General features: G+C 33.4%; 1 protein-coding gene across 1 annotated transcript in view; it reads right to left on the bottom strand.

Annotated features, from left to right (window-relative positions):
• The window catches only part of LOC139522484 (ADP-ribosylation factor GTPase-activating protein 1-like), a gene marked incomplete at its 5' end in the record, with an annotated part of 30,150 nt that extends 10,106 nt beyond the window's left edge, over nt 1-20,044 (bottom strand). Inside the window, 6 exon segments of the mRNA XM_071315985.1 lie at nt 12,226-12,282; nt 12,713-12,821; nt 13,919-13,987; nt 14,977-15,173; nt 19,437-19,608; nt 19,935-20,044. Coding sequence (XP_071172086.1) covers nt 12,226-12,282; nt 12,713-12,821; nt 13,919-13,987; nt 14,977-15,173; nt 19,437-19,608; nt 19,935-20,044 — 714 coding nt within the window.
• Nucleotides 20,045-23,724: the final 3,680 nt, after the last annotated feature.

Below are 23,724 nucleotides of genomic sequence, written 5' to 3'. Positions count from 1 at the left end.
TCTGTTATAAAAAAACATATGCATATTTTTTTTCTAATTTGAGGTTTCATATGCATATTTTTTTTTAATTTGAGGTTTCATATGACTTTAATGTAAGATGCATGGGCTGTTAACTTTCGGAAGAAATGCTTAAACATTAGATTAGGGGGAAGGATTTTTCCATTACCAAGTTCATTAAAGATGAGCCCTGAAAAAGGAATGTGGTAAGTTCTAACAAATGAGAATTAACTTTGAGGAAAAACATGGAAAGGACCACAATTTCATGGCAAATACATATTGAATGACTTTAATGATATAACTTAAATTGAACACTGTAATAACTCCCTATTGTTTATTTTATATAGTCTGTCATGTATCTGGTTTTTTTTATTGAAGATTTAAGTTTGTCTTATTTTTATATATACAATATATTCACACTGTCCTTGATTTTAAAGATACGCCTTCTTAAGTAACATTAACAATAAAGTTTAAATTCATTTTATATAGATTTGAAATCCCAAAATAACATTAAAAAAAACCTTAAACACATAAACCAAAACTTGCATGTTTTACATGTTAATCTATTGACAGTTTGTTCACAACGTGTACAGTACAATCTATTTATTAAGTTATTTACTAGTCTAGGTATTATACATGCAGACTTTTAAATCCTGTTGAAACAAATTAATCTTCATTATTCTGTGCAATATATACTTATTAATCTTTTCTAAAAAAAAATTAAAAAAGAAGGTAAATATGGATTTCAAGCTTTTACCTGAAACAATGACTACTGCAACAAATCTATAATCATGATAATAAGACAACCAAATTCTGACATCAAATGTTTATCTTACTAAACCATTTTTGAATATGAGGAGGGATGCTTGTGAAATTTAAGGCAGTATGACAGTGCAAACATATAAAAATAACTTTATCTTTTTATTTTTTGCCAGAATGTTATTTATATCATACTGGTGAGGTTCACACAAACATATGTCATGCCTGCATGTAGATATTAAAATCATTCTTCACAATATTATAGACTTTAGAAGCTGAATTTTAAGAAATTTTTAGCTAGATTATATTGGCTCGATAGAAATTGTAAAAAGCCTAGGCTGATGGACCGCAGTTGAGCAAGAATACTGTAAAATGCAAATATTGATATCAACATGGAAACATTTAACTAAAGTCAAACAAATAGATATGAATAAAGCAATAAGCCTTCAAACCCATTACTTGCATGTATAATGATATTGATAAGAAATATGTTATAGCTTCAATAAAACATGTATGAAGGGTTTTCCACTAGGATATATGGGTTAATATTAGTGAAAAACGCATTAGAAGATTTCTAAATGTTTTTTGTTCAACAAGATTTTGAAAGATTATTTTAATGGTATTAAAACTTTTGTTACATGTCCTCCTACAAAAATATAACCCCCCTTTTTTTTCTTCTTTTTCATATTGGAAAGCAATGAAAATTGTAGTAATTATTCTTATCTCTTTCTATGAACTAAGCATTTGGTGTCATTCCATGCCATGCTTTTATTTTTTCCATGCAGCTGGTGGTTTCAGAGCTGCATGGATATTATCAACATTTTATACTCAAAAGATACATTACTCTTTTTACATATGAATTTTTACATTTACATTCTGTAATATATTTTACCAATTTTCACTAAAAAAATCTTATATAGTGCTCATGTTAAAAATACAGCAAGCAAGGCTTGTGTAACATATAACATATTGTTAAATAAATGCACACAATAAACACTTTCAAAGTAGAATTTTCCATTAAAATATTTCTAAATAAGAAGTAATTTCATACCTTACAATGCAAGTAAAAAATTGAACATTTAACACCATATAAATATAATAATAACCTGTGGCCCTCCTATTGGTTGATAATGATGTTTCATTGAAGACAATATATAGATTTATCCACTACATCAGTAAAAATCTAGAGAAGTGCTGATGATTGAATTACTATATTCTCCCCAGACACAATCTAGCCTCGCATTGTAACATCTGCTGCATACAAAACTGTGAGAGAGTATGACTAATGTCTTTATTAGATCACAAAATCAATAATGGAAGCTAAAGGACTTTATCTCAAGATAACACCAGAATCCAGTAGAACTATCAGATTCTACTTTTAATCACACAAGATTTGTGTAAGAAAGCAGCAAATAATTTAAAATTTAAACTGTTTAACCTTTGACATGACTACCATACTTATTTCTTATTTAAGATCATTAATAGTAGCTTAGTGAGGATGCAAGACCTAAATAACCCAGAATGAGGGTTAATTGTTTTACAACTGTACTTATATATGGCATACAAAACAGAAATTAAAACAAATTGGACATTTTTTGTAGATGACTAGAAGGGGGGGTGGGGGTTGTAGCGAACACCATATATTACACATGTTATTTTTGAGACAGGGCATTCCTTAAATTATTCAACTATTTGTTTCATTAAAAATGAGAATTTATAAACTGTAAATTCAGTACTGTAAATTCAGAAATTGTTGCATGCATTTAATATTGTGAATTTTGAAGAAAAGACAAAAGTGTGAGTATATTATTGCAATTTCAAGAAAATTTGCTAACAGACATTGGTATGTATCAGATATCAAAATTGGATTATTTTTTTTTGTGATCCTTATCCAGTCACATTATTTGCATTTCAAAACCTCAAAATTATTTCTGTATTTAAAGTAGGTACATTTGTTAATTTGAAGGGGAAAAAACTAAAATGTAAAATAATGCTGTATTTTGTTGTACAAACAGTGAAAGAAAACTTCCAATTATTGATTTTTTTCTTCTTCATCTTTTTACTGTTAAGTACAATAACTCAACTTTACTTAACAGGTACTTTTCTTTTGACAAGTCTAACTTTAAGTGTGAAAATTCAAATGAAAACTATTGGAGTTTAGATACAAATAGGATTTTTCAAAGTTTTATAAAACAATTGCCAAAGCTAAGAAAGAACTATAGTGAAATCTTCAAAAAGACTTCTCCAGTCTAAAAGGAACTAATTATTCAGAGAAGGATTACTGCATCTGATAAGAATGCAAACATTTGCCCACCATTTATTCATTGCCTAGCACATTTCACTTTTTTAAGTTGTCCTGATCGACCATCTGTGTCCTCAGACCCTAGAAGTTACTTGACTGTCTAATTCTTGATAAAGTCTCTATATTGTGACTTGACATATTTGACATCAGACATAAAAAAACACTACAAGTTACTCTTAGGGATATTTAATTTTGTGAATATGATCTTGAAGTCATCACAGATACCAGTACTTCAGTACTTTCTTTTAAACAAGGTATCTTAAGGATAATTGTGGCTAAGTTTGGTTATTTTGGCCCTTTGGTTTTTTTTGAAAAACTAAGGATTTTCTTATCCCAGGCATAGTTTACCTTAGCCGTATTTTGCACAACTTTTGGGAATTTTGGATCCTCAATTTGCTCTTCAACTTTGTACTTGTTTGGCTTTATAAATATTTTGATATGGGCGTCACTGATGAGTCTTATGTAGACGAAACGCGTGTCTGGCGTACTAAATTATAATCCTGGTACCTTTGCTAACTATATTCATAGGAGACCTTCATAAAAATTGAAAGATGATTATGGACAATAAATTATGGACAACAAGAGATGGAAAAAGCTCACACTGGTCCAAAATTTGAGCTAAAAAATAATGGAAAAAAACCCCAGTCAGTATTGTAATAATTATTACATTTAAATCATTATACTTCATTAAACATGAATTTTAACGTACATCTAAATTTGAATAAATTGAAAGATATCCTTACAATGGAGACTTAAGAAAAGACTTTCAATTGAAATCAACTTAATAGTAGTAAAACATTTTTGTCTCCAAAATTTTGAATCAATATAATTCAAGTAACTAAACAAGTCTACTACTGGGTTTTATTAATAAATAGTATTGACTACCTGTACCAAAGTCTTTCTTTCATGATCAATCAACCAAATTATAAAAGAAGAGTTGTTAAACACTGAACACTTGTGAAGTAAACCTTGGAGAAAAGCCAGTAGGAAAACACATCATGAATATCATACAATAATGGCGTTCTCTCAGTCCGTTATAAGAAGTCAAGCTCCAGTCAAATGTGGAGTGTGTGAAACTGACCGACCCATTAAGTGGAAGTGTATTGACTGTTGTAATTTATTGTGCAATAACTGCAAAGAAAAAGTGCATCCAAAGTTCCAAAATGCAAAGGATCATCAGATAGTAAATATCAAAGATGTTGGCCATATCGACGTCACTGTTGAAGAACTAAACATCAATAAACAATATCAGACTGAACTATCGGCAGTAGGTTATATGTCTTATTGTCATGATCATTCACTATGGTTATATAGTTACTCAGAAAAAGTTTTACAGAAAGTAAAACCTGAAGGAACCAAAGTAAACATAATATCAAGCTTAAATACAAAGATTTATGGTATGGCTGTTACTACATCGAATAATCTCCTTATATCTACAAAGGACAATAAACTCAAACAATTCAGCAGTACTACAGGTACATTAACAGACTCAGTATATAATATGTCACCATTAGTACCTACAGCAGTCTATATCACCAGTGACAATAACGTTCTAGTAGGAGGTGTTAATAATTTTAATAATAAAGACTACCCTAAACATGGAAGAAGAGTTGTAATACTAATGAATCAGAAGGGAGACCACAAGAGAGTGTATGAACATGATCAACATAAACAACCTATATTTGCTGATCCCTCAAGTATCTGTAGTACAAGCAATGGGAATATTCAAGTCGCGGATGGTCTTATTTCTAGGAAAGGATGCATAGTAGTGTTAGGGCAGGGTGGTGATATAATCAATATATATACAGGATACAGTGAAATCAACAAGGACATACCATTCACACCAACTGACCTAGTGACAACACCTAGAGACAATGTTATGGTAGCTGATGTAAATACATACACACTTCATATCCTAAACAATGCTGGCCTGCTGATGACATATTATAAAACAAGGGATATAAACATAATCTTCCCATATTCTCTTGCATTCTCTCGGTCTGGACAACTCTACATAGGATGCAGTTCAGAAAAAACTAGTACATCCAAGGATGCCAAGATATATGATGTGACAATATCAAAAGCTTAATGTAACTAAGAAATAAATTCTTTATGTAAGAGCTCATTGATTTTAAATAGAACATGTTTTTTCATTGTTAAAAAATTCCAAACAAAAATTTCTTAATTTCCTATTCTTATTAACCCTGTTAAATCAGTTCTTTCGCTAAGTTTACATATATCAATCCTATATTCAAGAAACCAGTTGTCAAACTGACCACAAATTAGATTTATGCATTTTAAAAGTAATTCTCAAGTATTGCACAGGTACTGCTTAAAGACCATTGATTTTATGGTGAAAGTATTCAGACAGACATGTACACCTAACAATTATTCCATTCACCAAATATCAGTCTTTGTATTTATCTATGTCCTACCATACTCCTTAATACCACATGCTTAGCAGAGGTGCAGCAAATACCAATCTTAGTCAAAGCCATAACCTCCCACACTCAAAGTAAACACGCTACAACAAGACCATTGAAGTAGTTAGGAGAAAGGAGGAGATAGGCCATGTTGACTTATTTGTAGATCTTATTTTGTATTAAAAAGTTCATGCTTATCTCCTCAAGTTTTTTCTTTTACAAAAATAGGTAAAATCATCATGCAGGGGAAATAAGTCTAAGGGATAAATTGACTAACTCAAACATGATGACTTTAACTTTGATTCTCATTGTGCTTAACTTATTTCTATATTGATATTTAAAATTTCTTCTATCTATTATGATTTCTTCAAAAATGCACCAAAAAATAAGTAAAATCATTTGTCAAGGGCAATAACTCCTATACAGGTCAATTGACAATTTCTCCAATGATGACTTATCTTAGGAGCATATATACTGATATATACTGTTCCCAGTTTATTCGTAGATCTTACTGTTCAGGTCATTTTAAATGTATTAGCAATTTATTACAATTATCAGGATAAAAAACACAAACTTGAAAATTTCCCCCAAAATACACAGGGGCAACAACTCCAACATAGACTGTCCTAATTTTCAGAAAGTTATGTACATTTTTTAGGAGTTGGTCCTTGACCTATTAATCTACTGTAAATTCATAAATTATTGTGAGGTTTAAAATTAAATTTTATCATTGCTTATAATGCAACTGGGTGAGTATTGAAATAAAAGAAATATAAGAAATCACATTCTGATATCTGATGCATATTTCCTTTTTTCCTGATACAAGCCAAAAACTGCATTTTACCTTTCCTGGTATTGAATCTATTTGTTGGTGGATATTTTTCATGGATCCATTTTTTAATTCTGATGTCTTAGGAATATTCAGATATAGTTTTGCCCAAGAATTTCATAGGATACTGAAGACTGACAGATATATGAAAAAGGAGGCCAGGTGAATGGAAAAACATTACATCTTAGAATGGAAAGTTCTTTTTTCAAAGGGAACAACTTAGGGCTGTTCAACATATGCCTCAAATTTCTTAGAGTTTAAACTTATACAAAAATACTGCACTACCCCTCCCCTCACTTTTGGTCATCTTCAGAATTAAATTTGGCCACTATTCATGTGTATTTATACTGGTAAAATTCCTAAGTTGTGTCTCTGTGAAATGAAACAACAAAATTGTGTTCAAAGTACACAGATGCCCCACTTGCACTATCATTTTCCATGTTCAATGGACCGTGAAATTGGTAAAAAATCTAATTTGGCATTAAAATTAGAAAGATCATACCATAGGTAACATGTATACTAAGTTTCAAGTTGATTGGACTTCAACTTCATCAAAAACTACCTTGACCAAAAACTTTAACCTGAACCTGGCACTTCCAATTTCTATGTTCAGTGGACCGTGAAATTGGGGTCAAAAGTCTAACTTGGCTTTAAAATAAGAAATATCATATCATAAGGAACATGTGTACTAAGTTTAAAGTTGATTGGACTGCAGCTTCATCAAAAACTACCTTGACCAAAAACTTTAACCTAAAGCGGGACAGACGAATGAACAGACGGACAAATGGACGCACAGACCAGAAAACATAATGCCCTTCTACTATCGTAGGTGGGGCATCTCTACCATCGTAATTGGGGCATAAAAAGATCATACCAGGGAACCAGTAGGGAAACAAACAAAACATCTATAAATATAATATATCTCCCCAAAAGAAGTATGGGTTTTGAAACTGGATTTACTGGAGAACCAAATCAGAAAGGGATGTGCTTCAAGAACTATCACACAAGAGACACATGTTATACCCAACAACCAGGAACAACTAACATGCAAAAAGAGGATTATTGTTTTGAAGCTACTGTCTGTGCCAGATAAAAATACTACAATGTGTTTTTTTTAATCTGAACATATTTAACTGAGCTTCAAGGACAAGGTGTTAATCTAACACACTCAGATGACAAGTTTGTATGTTGTAAAAAACATAAAAAACACCTGTTGAAATTTACACCTGTCATATTTATAGCTTTTTAAAATTATATCTAATGCAATCAGAAATATTTTAGGCAAAACAGGCAAACCAAATTATTTGATTTCAACTCTTTATTTTCAGTCAGAAATGTTTTGCCCAGCATGTTTCCAGATGTTAATTGTGCAAAAACATTTCTGGTGTCAATCAAGTGGACCCTACAGAAAATTCTATTGACAGTCACAGTTTGGATTTCAACAATACTGTTGAATAAGTGCTTCCATTTATCCTAAATGAAAAAATTGCTTGGCCGAGCGCAGCTGGATACCATCGCAGAGCCTGAGGTCTAACCCTGAACCGTTGGGGCAAAAATGGACACAATATTAGCGCTTGATACAGGTCTGAATTTGGATTGTAATTAAATATTCTCCACACAATAGGTTTTTTGACACAGAATAACTGTAGTCAAAGAACTTAGAATTGGTTATATGATTTGAATTTATACTCAATTTATTGCTATTGTGCAATACACTATTCTTTCCCTAAGATATGGTCATAATCTCAATTCAAATTTCAATTGGAGTTTGCAACCATAATTACCCAATTAAAAATACATTATAAAAGTCTTAAAATGGAAAATTAATATTCCTTAATCAGCATAAATTTAAAAGTAACTTCTTAAAGTAAATTGATAGCTAATCACCTCAAGACAATACAACATTTCTTTATACATAATTTAAAAGTAACGTAAGGGAGGTAATCCAAACATATTATGCTTGGATTAACTCAATATGATTGGATTACCTCCCTAACACTGCTTTAAAATTGTCTTAATTGTATAATAACCAGGAAACCCCCCCCCCCCCCCCCCCCCTTTTTTTTTTTGCCCCTAACTACTATGCGGTTTGAGCCGTTAACCTCCCGAAAGCCAAGTATCCCTTTGAGGTATGGCATTTTTTGGTATAATTTCAGAGAGGTCCATACACTTAAACACAAGTTATTGTCTGGATACTAGAAAAATGCTTATTTGGTCCTCTTTTTGGCCCCTTATTCCTAAACTGGTAGGACCATAACCCCCAAAATCAATCACAACCTTCCTTTTGTCGTTATAAACCTTGTGTTTAAATTTCATAGATTTCTATTTACTTATACTAAAGTTATTGTCCAGAAACCAACTGTCTTAGGACGACGCAGACGACAAGAACGTGATACTAATATACAACAGTTTGAAAGCACAGAAGAGTAAAGAGTGTGTTAATTTATCAGTGGGAAGTAATAATTAAATATTGGATTGAATAAAGCATTGGTTGTTGTTGATTCAACTAAAATTCTGGACAATGGAAGATAACTCCAATTTTTAATGACGACTTCAACAATGACATCATTTATATTTTTAGAACAGATATTAGATTACTGCACCTTGCAAAAGTTATGTAATTTTCTTGACAGGTGAAACATCGTTTAGTGACTTGAATATCTGAGCATATTTCTGGAAAGGTTCATGGATAGGATGTATATAATGTTATGATCAATGCACTATATTTTGTGTACCGAAAAGGTAGTGAAAAGCCTTGGAAGATTTAAGATTTAGATATCATGTAAGTAGCATAGGGTTCTTTACCCAAAAAACTTTTTGACTGGATGGACAGTTCCATGACTGTTATTTTAATGTACCCCTACCCCCCAATTTAAAATAAATCTGGATACATACTGCATGAAATTACTGTGAATTGTAGTGATATTTTTCTCTTCCATTAAAATAAGTAAGTTATTAGACAACCCCACATTGACAATAAAGTTGTTTAGACTAATTGTTTCATGAGGCATCCAAACTAGATTTGATTTATATTTCTAATTTGTCACCTCTCTTACAGTGGTGCTATCCAAAAATCTTGATGAGAACACTGAATGAGTATTGAAAGCAATGTTGATTTTGTTCAGTGAAGTTAAAGTGCCAAAGCAAAACACAATACCTTGGTTACAGACCATAATCTGGTTAAATGTTTGCAAAAAGTCAGCAGAAATTACCCGACATAGTTGAAAGTTTGAGGCTAAATGTTCAAACCAGAAGTGGAGAAACAGAGTCACTGTTGACATGTAAAGAAATTCACCTGATTCAATAAAAGTTTTTTTTTCTATTTTGAACATATTTAAAGGGTTGGTGTCCTTATTTCTGATCACATTAAACAATTCTTAATTATTTTTTGATTTCTAATCAATACAATAGCAGCTGATTAGCAGTTTCATCAATGAAGCTAAACAAGGACAAATATACATTTCCATGTGAATGTTAAAAAGCTAAATGGCAAGGGTATGTTAGTACTAGTATATAGGAGAAGGTAAAATTTGATTATCTCCCCTTAAATTTATTGAAATGAGGATTATTTTTCTTTACCATCAGGTATAGTTCAATAACTGTGTAAAGTTGTATCCATCTAGCTATTTAGAAGGAGTAACCATTAAAAGGCACCTGGACAGATGGACAGTAGGATTGGTGATTTCCATATAAATGAGAGAGAAAAAAATTGTTTTACTGGGTATACTGGCTTAAATAAGTCAGAATTGATTTTTTTGTTACATAAAATTTTGAGTGCCATTTTCCTATTTAGACTTAAGGGGACATAATCCATACACTCAATAACAGCTGTTATTAATGCCAAAAAAATGTTTTAAAATTCAAGACTTAACTTGATGCTCCGCAGGGCGCAGCTTTATACGACCGCAGAGGTTGAACCCTGAACGGTTGGGGCAAGTATGGACACAACATTCAAGCTGGATTCAGCTCTTAATTTGGATTGTGATTAAAAAGTTGACATAGCATAGGTTCTGGACACAGAATGAATGTGGTCTAATGAACTTAAAATAATTTTTTTGTCTTTGAGCAATTCACTATGCTGTTGAATATTAATCCTCTCAAAAAAATGTTTGAAGAAATTTTCTTTTTATTTATGAAATCTGAAATGAGAAAAATTTAACCCCCCTCCCCCACCACCATTTTTTTTTCACATCCCCCTTTCCCTTTTTTCAAAACTGATCTCAATTCAAATTTCTAATGGAGTTTGCAACAATAACTACTCATTTAAATACATCATAAAATATTAAAATGTAACAAAAAGTGCTTGTTATCACTGAATGGTAAAGATTGTTTTAATTTATCAGTTCGTAGTAAAAGTGAATATACATTGTGTATTGTATAAAACAATGATTTAAGTTGATTCAACTTCTATTCTGGACAAAGAAAGATAACTCCAATCAATTGAAAATTTCTTGCTATTGCACAATATTGTGCAATTAGATATTTCTTGCTATTGCGCAATACTGTGCAATTGAAAATATTTGCTATTGCACAATACTGTGCAATTGAAGATTTCTTGCTATTGCGCAATACTGTGCAATTGAAAATTTCTTGCTATTGCACAATACTGTGCAATTGAAGATTTCTTGTTATTGCTGAATACTGTGCAATTGAAAATTTCTTGCTATTGCACAATACTTAATATAATAATTTTGGATCCTGATTTGAACCAACTTGAAAACTAGGCCCATAATCAAAAATCTAAGTACATGATTAAATCAAAAAAGCCAAAGAATTCAATTTTTATCAAAATCAAATTTAGTGTAATTTTGGACCCTTTGGACTTTAATGTAGACCAATTTGAAAACGGGACTAAAAATTAAGAATCTACATACACAGTTAGATTCAGCATATCAAAGAACCCCAAGGATTCAATTTTTGTTAAAATCAAACTAAGTTTAATTTTGGACCCTTTGGACCTTAATGTAGACTAATTGGAAAACGGGACCAAAAATTAAGAATCTACATACACAGTTAGATCTGGCATATCAAAGAACTCCAATTATTCAATTTTTGATGAAATCAAACAAAGTTCAATTTTGGACCCTTTGGGCCCCTTATTCCTAAAAACCTGTTGGGACCAAAACTCCCAAAATCAAACCCAACCTTCCTTTTATGGTCATCCACCTTGTGTTTAAATTTCAAAGATTTCTATTTACTTATACTAAAGTTATGGTGCGAAAACCAAGAATAATGCTTACTTGGGCCCCTTTTTGGCCCCTAATTCCTGAACTGTTGAGACCTCAACTCCCAAAATCAATCCCAACCTTCCTTTTGTGGTCAAAACCTTGTGTTTAAATTTCATTGATTTCTATTTACTTATACTAAAGTTATAGTGCGAAAACCAAGAATAATGCTTATTTGGGTCCTTTTTTGGCCCCTAATTCCTAAACTGTTTGAACTAAAACTCCCAAAATCAATCCCAACCTTCCTTTTGTGGTCATAAACCTTGTGTAAAAATTTCATAGATTTCTATTTACTTAAACTAAAGTTATAGTGCGAAAACCAAAAAAATGCTCATTTGGGCCCTTTTTGGCCCCTAATTCCTAAAATTTTGGGACCAAAACTCCCAAAATCAATCCCAACCTTCCTTTTGTGGTTATAAACCTTGTGTTAAAATTTCATAGATTTTTATTCACTTTTACTAAAGTTAGAGTGCGAAAACTAAAAGTATTCGGACGACGACGACGTGATAGCAATATATGACGAAAAATTAAAATTTTGCGGTTGTATAAAAAGTTATTGCAAAGGGATGACAACATTGATACATCCAAAATCGAATATGACTGCAATTCTAATTAGAATAACCAGTTTTGTTAGCAGGTGATTGGTAAATTCTATGAGAATATAATTCAATGTATATTAAATTTACCAACCTTTTCTGAAGCTACTGATGCAAATTTGGTAGCACCCAATGCAAATGTTGACCATCCCTGAAATAGAAAAAATATCAATATCACAGGTTAATAACAATACAAGAATGGTACAGTTAAAAGTAAATAGCTTTTCAGTCTATAGGCTAGTCAGCTCTTTTTGTTGGAATGCTAGGGTTATACAAGACAATAAAATCATTAACAATTTCTTTTTTATTGTTTCAACAACTGACTATCACTTATTACTAATAGTGCTTTACTTTGAGGCCCTTTAACTTGTAACAGCTGCTATTTTCATTGCTCCAATTTAAAACTTAAATTTAAATTTAAAGATTTTACCACAAAAAAGAGATGAAAATAGTTTACAACTTCTCTGTCGTAATTATACTTTGTTTAATTCAATTTCTATATTATATGCTATGGATTAATAAGTATTTTCACACATAAGTATCTTGCTTTAATGGAAATATTTAAATATAAGTAAGCTTACTGAGCTCAAAGATGATAAAGTGTTGTCAAAGAAATCATCATCTTTTTTATCAGACATAGGTGTACTTCCAAATCCTACATATTTCCCTCCTTGGCTTGGAGGCAGATTTCTACAAAATAATAAATAGACAGGTGATGATTATAAATATGTTTCAAAAGCATTTAATCATTCAACATTGTCTGAAGGCATTATGTTCCTCTGTATGAAATATGTTCCTTAAGTAAACAGAATATTGCATACTGTGGATTCATTTTTATACCTTGGATACCAATTTTCATGGTTTTCGAGGGTACAGGTGAACCACGAATCCAAATGTTCATTTAATTTCTGTCGGTTGATTTTATGAATTAGAATGAAATTATTTTCTTCTGAATTGTCTGCCCCTAGATGGCGTTTAGGTTGTGTGTTTTGTGTGATTTGGCGGTTAAATCATTCGGCACGACAGGTTTACTCGATCGGTCACGTTAATTTTTACATCCATGCTATTTGATATTTTGTATCATGCATTAAGAGATTGATTGATTTACAAATGATTGTGTATATTGAATTACTAGTATACATGTATATATATGATTACATTTCGATCTGATTCATAATTTGTATACAATAAATATTATTAAATGGTTGTTATTAAACCAGCCCTCGGCTCTGTCGTGTAGTATTGCACTTTACTCTTTTTTGTTATTTATTAGTATGATTATTATCAGTGGTTATGATAAATGTATATGGGTGTTAACGGAAGAAGAAAATGAATTACACATTTTCTATAGGCTTTGAATGCAGAGATTAACAAAACAAGGAAATCAAATACCCACGAAAATGCAAGTTTTCCACAAACGACGAAAAATTGATACCCGCGAAAATAATGAATTCACAGTACATGTACTAAATTTAATCATAAATATAGTAAAACAAATTTTCTAATAAATTAAGCCACAAAAATCATCATTGCAAATTTATATATTAAACGAGTACAAGACTCATGCTGATCACTACCATATAACAAAACAGAAACGTTTCAGTTTCAAATTTACAGCTTAAAACGTTTCCTTAGTTAAGGATTTCTGAAAATACAATATTAAAATGCCCTATGTACTCATTCATGTTGTGACTCTATATTTAAATGTAGCAAAACTTAGCTTGTAATTTTTCTTTTCCCTTAATCTGAAAAACTTTAATGTTTTAATTCTATAATGGTAAACTTACTCAGGTCTGCTGGCATTGTCTGCTTGCATTCTACTAAAATAATCTTCTTTCTGCTTTTTAAACTCCTCACTGCAAATTAAATACCATTTTGTCAAAGGGTGTGACAGATCCATGTCAAAAACACTAACATGTTAAATTACTATTGCAGGAATACAAATAGATTCAATACAACCCTGTACAGTACATGCATTACTGTGTGTTTTCAAATCAAATGTTTTTTTCACTACCACTAGGTTGGTACTACATCTGGGTATTGATATGATTAAAATAATACATATTGTATCATGTATATTTTCATTATGGTAATTTGCTAAAGTTAAGGATCCTTCAAACAAACTTGACAAAAGACCTCTTTAGGTTTCTGTACTACCAACTTGACATAAGACCTCTATAGGTTTCTGTACTACCACATTTCTATTTTGGGCTTTCATTTGGTGTCCAGTGTATGTGTAGTTTTAAATTATGGAAATTGTATCATGTTTTTGAAGGTTGAAAGAGTGAAATTGGGAAGAAACAAGATGTGTCCCAAGTACACAGATGCCCCACTCGCACTATCATTTTCTATGTTCAGTGGACCGTGAAATTGGGGTCAAAACTTTAATTTGGAATTAAAATTAGAAAGATCATATCATAGGGAACATGTGTACTAAGTTTCAAGTTGATTAGACTTCAACTTCTTCAAAAACTACCTTGACCAAAAACTTTAACCTGAAGCGAACGGACGCACAGACGGACGAACGGAGGCACAGACCAGAAAACATAATGCCCCTCTACTATCGTAGGTGGGGCATAAAAAAACCATGGCAAATTGAGACTGCATACAATAGAAATGTTTAATTTAATTCAGTCACAATCATTTTAAGATTTACGGTACCACAACTACTTTAATACAGCTGGAAATAGATACAACCTGAGCTTCAACACAAGCTAGCAGTACTTCCTTCCTTTTAAGATTCATGCTACAGAAGGATAAATATATCTTGAATTGATTTTTTTATGTTTTACAGCTTTCAGTTTATTTTCTGTTATAATTACTTACTTATTTGTATCAGACCTACCTTTGTAAATTGACATTTCCATCTTGATAACTATTATCTGTAAAGTCATCAGAATATTTAGAAGTGTTGGTAGGTTTGTTACTGAAACTTGATGAACTAGATGATGTCTTCAGACCAGCTGATGGTTTATATGCAACATAATTCCTAGCAGATGAAGTTTCTATACTCCATGGTTTTCCTTCAGCTTCTGATAAAATCTGATAATAAAAAAAGATAACAATATTGACATATATTAGATATAACAAGTGACACAATAGATATAACGCCGAAACAGCCAAGGAAGGAGGACCCCACCTGATGATGGAATTGGATTAGCATTCCTTTGATGTTTACAAGGTAATCAACTTCTGGAAACCCAGTGACCACCAGGAAAGTCTGGTTGACGACTGTGAAGAGAACAGTGGCAACCTGGAGAGACAGGAGGCAGCCAGGAGAGACTGGTAACCGGGGCATGAGGCTTGGCAAGTCAAAGTGCATCTCCTGTGAAGGGGAACCCATTTTACACGCTATGGAACGATATATACTAAGACACCCTCGGGGCTGTGCGAGAGCGAGGGAGGATGAACAGCCCATAGGACAGGACCAGGAAACGACTATGGAACCGACAAGGACAACGAACCAGAACAACGGATGTAAATGTTTTTGTGGTAAAGTCTGTAAGAATTCTAGAGGTTTGAAGATCCATCAAAGTAGAATGAAATGTGTGCAACCCCATTCTGGCAATCAACGCACAGAGAGATCTGGTCAGACGGAGGAGGAGACCATCCAGGAAGCAAACCACAGTGATGATAGCCTCCCTGTGACCCAGGGTGAGGATGAGCACGAGGAACAGCCTACAGAGGTAGAACAACTTGACGAGGCAGAAGAGATAGAGAGGATAGAACCAACAGTCCATAGAGAAGACGGGATAGAAACAACAGTCCGTAAAGAAGACGGAATAGAACCAACAACCCGTAGAGAAGAGAATGAGCCACGCAAAGAGAAGATCAAATGGCCAACGAATGCAGACAAAGCAGCTTGGAAAGCGCTTGACGAAGATTTGGAAAACATCTTAGAGGCAACATTAGCAGGCAGTGTAGACAGAAAGATAACAGCAATAACGTCCATTATTTACAGCGTAGGAAAGGACAGATTTGGAGTGGTACCACAAGGGAAACAACCAACAAAACTAGGCCATAGTAACCGGAGACAGAAGAAGATCAAGGAATTGAGAGGAGACCTGAGAAGGTTAAAGAAGAGGTACAAAGTCGCCAATGAGAATGAAAGGTTACCATTACAGCAGTTAAGAAAGGAAACTAGGGAGAAACTTAAAACACTTACAAGAGCAGAAACGCATAGAAGAGATAGAAAGAAAAAGGCAAAAGAGAGAACAACATTTACAGCAAACCCATTTCAGTATATGAAGCGATTATTTGGAGCGAGAGGATCTGGCAAACTGGAAAACTCGAGGGAAGAAGTGGAAGAACATCTCAGGAAGACCCACAGTGATGAGAGACGAGGAGAAGACCTGGAAGAATGTGAGAAATTGTTAACACCAGAGGAGCCAAAAGAACAGTTTGATGAGTCAGACCTGAAGTTCCAAGAAGTGCAGGACGTAGTGAGAAAGGCAAGAGCAGGGTCAGCACCAGGACCAAATGGTATTTCATATAGGGTATATAAGAACTGTCCCAGACTGATCAGAAGGTTGTGGAAGCTATTAAAAGTAATTTGGAGAAGGAGAAAGATGACAGAGTCATGGTACAAGGCAGAAGGATGTTTTATACCAAAAGAAGAAAACTCCAGGAAAGTTGAACAGTTTAGAACCATCTCCCTATTGAACATTGAGGGGAAGATATTCCTGGCAGTTTTAGCAAGGAGAACGACGAGGTACCTGCTTGGCAACGAATATATAGACATCGCAGTCCAGAAAGGAGGCATGCCTGAAGTATCTGGTTGCATCGAACACACCAGCGTTATTACACAGATTTTAAGAGAAGCAAAGGAGAAGAAAAGTGACTTAGCAGTGTTTTGGCTAGATCTGGCTAATGCTTATGGGTCCATACCTCACAAACTAGTAGACCTGACATTGGAGAGGTATCATGTTCCACCAACTATCAGAAATATGCTGCGAGAGTATTTTGACAAGATTGAAATGAGGTTCACAGCTGGAGACTTCACCACAGCTTGGCAGAGACTTGAGGTTGGAATACTAACGGGGTGTACAGTATCAGTAGTCCTGTTTGCAGCAGCAATGAACTTGATTGTAAAATCAGTAGAAAAACCAAGTAGAGGACCATTATTGTCATCAGGGGTCAGGCAACCACCAGTAAGAGCTTTTATGGATGATATGACAGTGACAGCAAAAACAGTCATAGAGGGAAGATGGACTTTAGAGGAATTGGAAAGGATGATTAAGTGGGCCAGGATGAAGTTCAAACCAAGTAAATCTAGAAGTTTGATAGTGAGGAAAGGCAAAGTGCAAGATGAGACATTTGAATTAGCAGGTGAAAAGATACCAACAGTTGGAGAGAAACCAGTGAAATGCCTAGGTAAAAAGTTTGATGCAACACTAGCAGATATGGTAAACATGGGTGAAGTTCAAGTGCAATTGGTAGAATGGCTGACGAAGATAGACAAAAGTGGGCTCCCAGGAAGATATAAGGCCTGGATATATCAACATGGGGTCTTACCAAGGATATTGTGGCCATTACTAGTTTACGAGTTCCCATTGTCCAAAGTTGAGGCCTTAGAGAGAAAGATCAGTGCATGCCTAAGAAGATGGTTGGGTGTGCCAAGAAGTTTCAGCAGCATTGGATTGTACAGCACAGGAACAAAGCTACAATTACCAATGAAGGCATTGACAGAAGAGTATAAAGTTACAAAGACAAGACAGGTTATGACGTTGAGAGACAGCAAAGATGCTAAAGTGAGAGGAGCCAAAGTAAAGATCAGGACAGGAAGAAAATGGAAAGCAGAGGAAGCAGTTAAGGAAGCTGAGACTAGACTAAAGCACAGTGTCATCGTTGGTGTAACAGCAGTTGGTAGACAGGGATTTGGTATGACAACAAAACCAAGGTGGGATACAGCAAATGAGAAGGGACGGAGGGAACTGGTGCAACAGGAAATACGACAGATGGAAGAAGAGAGTAGGAATGTTAAGGCAGTAGGAATGAAACAGCAGGGTAGTTGGTTGAATTGGCAAGGAGCGAGAAGCAGGGCTTTGACCTGGAGCGAGATTTGGAGTATGGAGGGATACAGATTGAGTTTTCTACTAAGATCAGTGTATGATGTTTTACCAAGCCCATCAAACCTCTATACCTGGGGGTTGATAGAAGACCCAACGTGCACCTTATGCAAAGACAAACCAGCATCTCTACAGCATGTGTTGTCAGCATGTCCAGTCGCATTGAAAGATGGAAGATATACATGGAGGCATGACAGTGTATTGAAAACAATAGCAGCAAAGTTGGATACCACCAGGAGAAAGAAGAGAAAGATGCAGAAGAACATCACATTTGTAAATTTTGTGAGGGCTGGAGAAAAGAAAGACAACCAGGCAGAAGGTTTAGGGATACTTGGAACAGCATCAGACTGGCAGATGACAGCAGACATACATCAACGCATGAGTTTCCCAGCAGAAATAGCAGCAACATCGCTAAGACCAGATATAGTCATTTGGTCACAGGGAACTAGGCAGGCGGTCTTGCTGGAACTGACAGTCCCATGGGAAGACAGAATAGAGGAAGCTTATGAAAGAAAGATGGCAAAATACCAGCAGCTAGTAGAGGATTGCAAACAGCGGGGATGGAGGACGTGGTGTTTGGCAATAGAAGTCGGATGCAGAGGCTTTGCAGGACAGTCAATGTGGCGGGCACTTAGGACCTTGGGAGTAGTAGGAGCAGAGAGAAAGAAACTGATTACAGAAGTGTGTAGAGAAGCAGAAGTGGCATCACAGTGGATTTGGAGGAAAAGAGACGAAATGTGGAAAAGTACAAAGTGTTAGAACAATGAACATTTATTGTGTAGATAATGGACAGATTTAGATATACAGAACAGCATTCAGTTACAGAAGAACAGCAATGACATCAGCTGAGACATCGGAGCCGTGTAGGCCATCCAGTTCCAGGTTCAGATTGATCACCTGAGCCGGCGCACCTCTGGAGGTTGTTGTGGAATAGTGCCGAAACAGCCAAGGAAGGAGGACCCCACCTGATGATGGAATTGGATTAGCATTCCTTTGATGTTTACAAGGTAATAACAAGTGACATACTAGATATTTCAAGGGACACACTACATATAACTAGTGACACACTAGATATCACAAGTGATGATACACTAGATATTACAAGTAACACACTAAAAATTACTAGTGACACACTTGATATTACTAATTTACAAGTTACATACAATTATTAATAAAACAATCAAGTTAATATGAGCAATAAAGCCAAAGCTTTTTTCTTTATAAATAACAGGTTTACCTTGTCTCTATACAATGCTGCTGCTTTAGAATTGTACTTCTCTTGTAGAGTCATGCCAGGATCGTAATCAGATTGGGATTTGAAGAAGTTTTTGGCATTTCTGTTTCCACCAGCTTTCATCTTTTCTAACTCAATATCTTTCCATTTATCCATTGAAACAGACCTTACAAAACTAAGATAGAAAAAATAAAACAGATGACATCATGTAAACCTCTTATCTGTATTTGTTGTGGTCTGACAGAAAGAAAACAGATTTTTGATTTAAATTTAACTTTTGTACTAAATATGGTCTCACTTACTATTAAAATACACCAAAAAAAAGGCAGAAATGTAAAATAAAATTTCCTGTATTTGCACTGGATGTTATAATTAAATCATCAAAAAGCCAATCTTTCCTACCAGAATTGTCACCAGACAGAGGAAAAATATTGTTTAATTATTTACACAGTTTTGTTTTAAATTAAGCAAACATTCACTGATTCTTCAATTTTGTTTTACCTTAAATGAACACCTAGTCCTCTGTGTTTGCCTGAACATTCTAAACAGATCCATATTCCATATGTCACACTGACCCACTGGGGATTGTGTCCTCCACATTCAAAACAGGTCTAAAATAAAGTTGACATAAATGTAGATTGCATTCCATACAGTTTTTTACACTATATCTGTTGTTTTACAAAAGTAATTTTACATCAAAATATACAAGTAATTTCCATTTGGAAATTACAGCTTTACTCAACTGATTGAAACTTATTATAATATATTCAAACTATAATCTATAATGACTTCACCTATTTCTAAAACTCTAATGTTACCTGCGTTGTAAGTCAAGTATCAACACTATTTATTTTATTGGAATTTCAGCTTTTTCATTAGAAATTTTCAACCACCTTGTTATATACTCCTCCAAAGCAAATGCAGTATTCAGTATATAACTGAAATTGACTGTAAAATGACACTTTTAGCAAATAAAGTAGTTCACCAAAGTTTGATTGATTTTATAACTGATAAAAAAGACACCCCTATTTGATGGCAGATGATCATCAACCATCTTAACCTGTTTATGGAAAATTTCTTTTACTTTTTTGTCACAAAAGTAAATAAACATCAGCACAAGTTGAACAAGACTTATAAGTTCAAATAGATAGACAAAATCTATAATTCCTGATGAATACAGGTTTCTTTCTCTTTGGTGACTAAATCGAAGAAAATGGAAATTTTATAGAAAATTCACAGCCTTTCCCCTGGTACATCATGTAGTCTTATACATGTGTATGACAATTCAGTACTTAATAGATAGAAGATTAATACATGCATTGTGTTTAAATATCTCAACTTGTACGATTCGCTTGTGTATGTAACAATGTTTTAGATTTTAATGAGAGAAATTTATGTATTACTGAAAAATTATTACACCAGGGTTTTCGATATCACAAACTTGTCAAAACATTTACTAAATTTTATCATCGGTATAAGGACATCATTCGTAAATATAGCTCAACATGCAGACTTCTTATACGTTCAGGTATTTCACATCCAATATTTTATGGAAATATTCTTTAGAAAGCACAAAAATGTCAGTATTCACCTCAAAAGCTAACAAAACCTTTAAATAGACTTATTAAGAAGGGATATAGTTACGATACTGTTGTCAGGTCATTAAAGATTGCATATTTTGGCGTTTATATTGATTCACTCAGGGTTTAAGCTAGGATTTTGAGGGCTTTAGTCACTTTTGCGCGCTATTCAAAATCAACCTTATTTTGTGTATATACATAAGCAATGGACCAATGATGTATATTACTCGCTTCATCTTTTGACTTAGTCAGATTTTAAGGGATTGAGGCACCAGCATGATTGGCATTTATTGTATGATTTGACTGTATTGTCCATTATTATGAAAGATTCTGACATGGAATCCAGAAATTTAGTTCACAATTTCTCTTCAGTTTATTCCAGGGGTCATTCCTGATCAACAAAAGCTGCATTCTATCTTTTTTAAACAAGGAATCACAGCAGAAATTAATTTGCAATGATTATTTCACTGCATAATCATTATCCTTATAAAACGTCTAAGTCGATATTTGGAAATCATTTCTATCAAGTTGGAAATGTATAAAATCCTTTTTGGAACGATTATAATGACTGAAAGGAGGTTGTAAACAAATCAACAATAGATCACGTTTACTACTTTCGGTTTTAAAATGAAACGAAAACGGGAAGTGACACGTGGATAATAAATTCAAAACGAGTCCGGATTCATCAGGAAATTATCATTTTTCGATTTAAATTCCTTTAGTAAGAGATATATATTTGTCTCTCTCATTTAATTGATTCTAAATGATTTCGTATTTTACGTTTTTTTAAATGTCTATAAATAGTCAAGGGGATACTTTCACGCATGCGTAGAACACAATACAGGAAACACCTGTTTAAAACATTTCTCGTGAACTTTTTGAATAAACACATTAAAGTTCTTTATTTTAAATGGAAATTGTCGAATGTTTTTGATGAACATTTAAATCAAATATGACGAAAATGCCTTCGAATGACGAATCTACGACAAACTAACTTCCGATTGTGATTGTTTGGGAAATATTGAAATTCAAATGCGAACTGTCCGGGTTGTTACATTTTTGATTAAATGACGAAATTATACTCCTGGTTGTTGAAATGCGGACTGACTGATTTTCCTGGGAAAATAATTATGATGGTCATGCAATTATGGGTTAATTAATAAATTACGGATAAGTGACCCATCTGATGGCGATAAGCGGATTAGTTGTAATCACAACTTGTAACACCTGTTGAAAATGTTAATTACCTGGAGGTCATAAACTTGTCAAAAACTTGAAAACAGGTAGATTTATAGTTTTTATTGCGAAATTTTTTTTACACTTTCAAAATTAAAGTGACGAAATTGATTTGAAATACTTTCGTCAATGAGAAAACCTTTTCGTAAAATACGAAAGTGACGAGCGCTAGAAAAATCACTGGATTCACTTATAGGGTCTTTGCATCGGAACTAAACACATTTATTATTAACACTTTGCCACGCATTTATTTTTTGATGTTTTTTACTTACCAGGCAACAGTAATGTCACGTTACAGTCGTTTTCCCGCAAAGCATAAATACGCGACGTTGTTTACTTGGAAATGCACTAGCACGTATGTAAATGTGTGTGTATGGGCCGAAACTGACAATTAAAGCTTTGCTTAAATATTGATTTGTTAATTTGAAACTGTACCTTTTCATATTATAATGATGCTGTCCACCCATCAAAGGATTTAATCGTGTATTTTTGTTTAATCAAATATTAATTGCACCAAAGTTGACAAATCAATATTGCGTATCCCCTAACTGATTTATGCCGTAGAAGTATGTATGGAAGTCCTGCTTTCTTTCTTGTGAATACATTCCTCCACTGTCTGGAGCACCTTTTGCTTATAATATAATCAACAAACGGAAATGGCGATTAATGCATGGAATCAGACAACTTATAAATTTAAAGGAATTCTACAAATTTTGGAAAAAAAATTTCTCACTTAAAAAATGCTGTTATTTCATCTAAAATCGATTTTTTTTTCAAAAAATATTGTGAAGTAACTACATGATCGATTTTTATGAAACAAACACCACAAGATGTAGAAATGTTTAAACTTTTATTGTTTATTTGGAATCGGCCATATGGTATAATTCAGGCTTATTTTTTGTTTTTGATAGTTGAACACAAAGAAAAATATTTCTTGAAAATTTTGCTATGCATTTTAATCAAAATTAAATCGTAAATATTTTTGATTGTGTTTACCTCATCAAAAAAGGAAAAGGATCCTCACGAAAATTAAGGCCAAATGAACAGAACCAAATTAAACATTTCTTCATCTTATGGTTTTTATTTGGTAAATATCGGTTGTGTGGTTACTACGCAATATTGTTTTGAAAAATATCAATAGGACATTTTTTTTTCAAGTCAAATTTGAGATTTGTAAGTAATAAGTACCATTTTTTTCCAGTCAAAATTGAATTTTGTAAATAATAAGTATCATATGTAGTGAAGTTTAATAGTCATATAAATAAAGTACAGAATCAATCATCACGGAGTGACAATCACAGAGGTACAGAGGGTGGCCTAGTTACCGGGCATTTATAAAGTATGTATTTTGTTTTCTTTTTCAGCCTGTATTTAAGATGATCAACTGTACATTCATTTTAGTGTACTGATAGCTATCAAGATCAAATGGTTCTCTTGTAGAATGGAGCTAATGCACTGTCTTATAAAGAAGAAGA

Source organism: Mytilus edulis, chromosome 1 (genome assembly GCF_963676685.1).
Source record: "Mytilus edulis chromosome 1, xbMytEdul2.2, whole genome shotgun sequence".
NCBI classification, from domain to species: domain Eukaryota; kingdom Metazoa; phylum Mollusca; class Bivalvia; order Mytilida; family Mytilidae; genus Mytilus; species Mytilus edulis.
The sequence above is the reverse complement of the archived record's forward strand: the minus strand, read 5'-3'. Positions and strand labels throughout refer to the sequence as shown.